We start from the raw sequence: 2,627 nt of genomic DNA, 5'->3' as shown, positions 1-2,627 counted from the left end.
GGTCTGCCAACTTTGTTTACCTGACTGGCTTTAAAGGCAGCTCTGACAGCTTGAAGGTCATCAGCCAGCCAGACTTCCAGCCATGCTTCATCGCTGCTCACTGGCATACTCCTTGCTCAAAGGAGCTAAGAGGGATGGGGACTGAGACCTTCACACGACATCGCAATCTCCGCCATTTCGATCAAATTACATTTGCCTTAAGTATATGGCCAAACTGGGAGATTCAACTGCCTTTTCTGTAGTGCTCCGCATGTACGGCTGGAGCATTGCACAGAGCTGTGCCCGTTTTCCATTCAGAAAGGCTTCAGCATTGCAAGGCATACAGAGAACAACAGGTAGTATGGTAACCAGGAGGCAAATCTACATTATATCTTGGCTACATAATGCCTAAAAAATAAGAATCCATGGCATCTCCAATTTGCAGCAATAAGTCGCAAGCTGATTTTTAAAAGTTAGATATGTTACCATCCTGATTTTCAGTGAAAAAGTCCTGGCAAAGGCTATAACCTAATCATCAGAAATTGCTGTGCCCTATTCTACCCACTAACCCAACCCACAGCGATCCCTGAAGAGATTTGCCCCCTGCCACTTTCCGTAGTGTGTAGCTACACTAATCATCAGAAATTGCTGTGCCCTGTTCTACCCACTAACCCACAGCGATCCCTGAAGAGACTCGCCCCCTGTCCCTTTCTGTAGTGTGTAGCTACTGAGAGAGAGGAAAGGCATTTATTGAGGCGAGTAGCAGTGGCTGGCAACTTAACTGAAGACAAGAAGGCAGACGGTCAGAAAGCACTGTCCTGCTCAGAGATGCGGTCAAAACCAGAATGGCCCCTTTGAGGGACAGAGATATACTTCATGTTATGCTAACATGCAAATCTCCTGAGAAAAATCCACCCATGTCACATGGATAGTGCACGTATTTATCTGGATGCCATGCTAGAGCTGCTTCATGGAGGCATTTTTTCACTTTTCACATTTTGCATTGTTTTACAGGTGCCCAAGTCAGTTCTCTGGCAGCACCAATTGTTTTACAGGTCTACATATAAGACCACTAAAACATTTTGCCATGATGTGGTGATGACAGGGAAAACAGGAAAGTAGTGCCTTTAAAAAGAGAGAGAGGAGAGCTTCTTCAGAGCTGATTCAAAGCGGAGGCTGATCAGAAGTAAACTAGTCTGATTCTCAGTGCTCACAAGTTATCAGAGAACACAAAGCTCCTCGTGGCAGCACTGTAGGAACTCTGATAAATGATGATAAATGGCAGGAAGTTAATCTAAGAAAAACGGGAGCCCGTACATGGTTGATTACTTACCTTGATGTTTCTGACATGTGTTACCAAAAAGTCTGATGATGCAAAGGCAGGAATCAATAATAAAATACAAAGCAATAGGTGGTTTTCCATTTTGCAAAAAGGTAATGTTCCAATCTGAACGATATGCATAAATAGCTAATGCTTTGTTTACCAAATGTTAATAAATAACCCAGTGTGAAAAGTGGGATTAAACATTAGGCATTCAGGAAAAATCAAATACTGAATTTTAAATGCACATAATCTGCAGAATACTGTCACAAAATACTGTTACAGAATTTACAGAATATTTCAGCAATGGCTTTTCTATGTAATATCTCCAAACAGAAATTCAACAGCCCTTTCTGTACTGGCAACTGGGATTGATCTCTGCTCCACTCACGTCTTTTCCAGACGAAACCCAGCATCTTTCTGATACCTTCTTAAGGCTGTCCCTGGCTCAGATTTATTGTAGCCATAACAGAGCTTGCAGTCTCTTAAACCTATTTATGCTCCTCTTCAGAAACTACCTCCTGTAATCCTGCGTATCGCTCAGGTACCCGATTTAGGTTATCATTATTTGACACGTCCTGACTATTCCAGAAACTTCAATTACATGCTTTGCCATCCATCTTCATGGCTGAAACCCAGGTCCCAGTTCCCAGAGTCTTGCACAATCAATACCCATTCAACCTGCTCCCGCAGGGCCATTTTTGTTATCCGCTGTCTTGACGAAGAGTTAATTCTCTCTGCACCTTTTTAACTGGTTTCATCTCCCCTGTTGCATGAAACACAGATTTTGAGGCCTGAGAGTTAAATGCGCAGTGATACTGAAACATTCATGTTTGCAGCGTTTGAGGTATTTTGTCTTTCTTGCAGTCAGCTTTCTGAGGCGTGCAGCCACAGGAGGGATGCAGGATAGGTCCAGGAGCTCCTTCTAAACTGGTCTGGCACTTCTAAACCACTCTGCCCCGTCCAAAGGTGACAGGATGGCTCTGTAGAGCAGCTACGCTCTGCCAGGCCCCTCCAGCCACCTCGTGCCTCAGGGCGCACAGCAGCATGGTGGGGCACGCTGTGGGGTGTTGTGCTTACAGGGCTGTCCTCACCCTTCCCCGGGGCTCATGGAGCCGCACGCCAAGGACACTCGTGAGACACGGTTTTTGAGGGGACGGCTCTTTCTCGGGCCTTAAGGAGAGGGAAAGCCTGCCTCACACCTCCCTCAGGCTCCCTGCCCGCTCCTAACATGGCCGCCCCACCCGCTTCCAAAATGGCCGCCGGAGCGCCGCGGGGCGCTGGCATCATCGGGACGTGCGGCGGTTCGCTCTGCACGCCGCCACGG

General features: G+C 46.6%; 1 protein-coding gene across 1 annotated transcript in view; it reads right to left on the bottom strand.

The window, feature by feature from the left end:
* Positions 1-1,402, bottom strand: part of LOC104514021 (inter-alpha-trypsin inhibitor heavy chain H3-like) — a gene marked incomplete at its 3' end in the record, with an annotated part of 8,982 nt that extends 7,580 nt beyond the window's left edge. The window contains exon 1 of the mRNA XM_010157546.1: positions 1,313-1,402. Within this exon, the coding sequence (XP_010155848.1) occupies positions 1,313-1,402 (90 nt within the window). The remainder of the gene's footprint in view (positions 1-1,312) is intronic.
* Between the last annotated feature and the right edge of the window lie 1,225 nt (positions 1,403-2,627).

This window comes from Eurypyga helias, unplaced genomic scaffold (genome assembly GCF_000690775.1).
Source record: "Eurypyga helias isolate BGI_N326 unplaced genomic scaffold, ASM69077v1 scaffold18458, whole genome shotgun sequence".
NCBI classification, from domain to species: domain Eukaryota; kingdom Metazoa; phylum Chordata; class Aves; order Eurypygiformes; family Eurypygidae; genus Eurypyga; species Eurypyga helias.
This window is presented reverse-complemented; position numbering and strand designations above follow the sequence as displayed.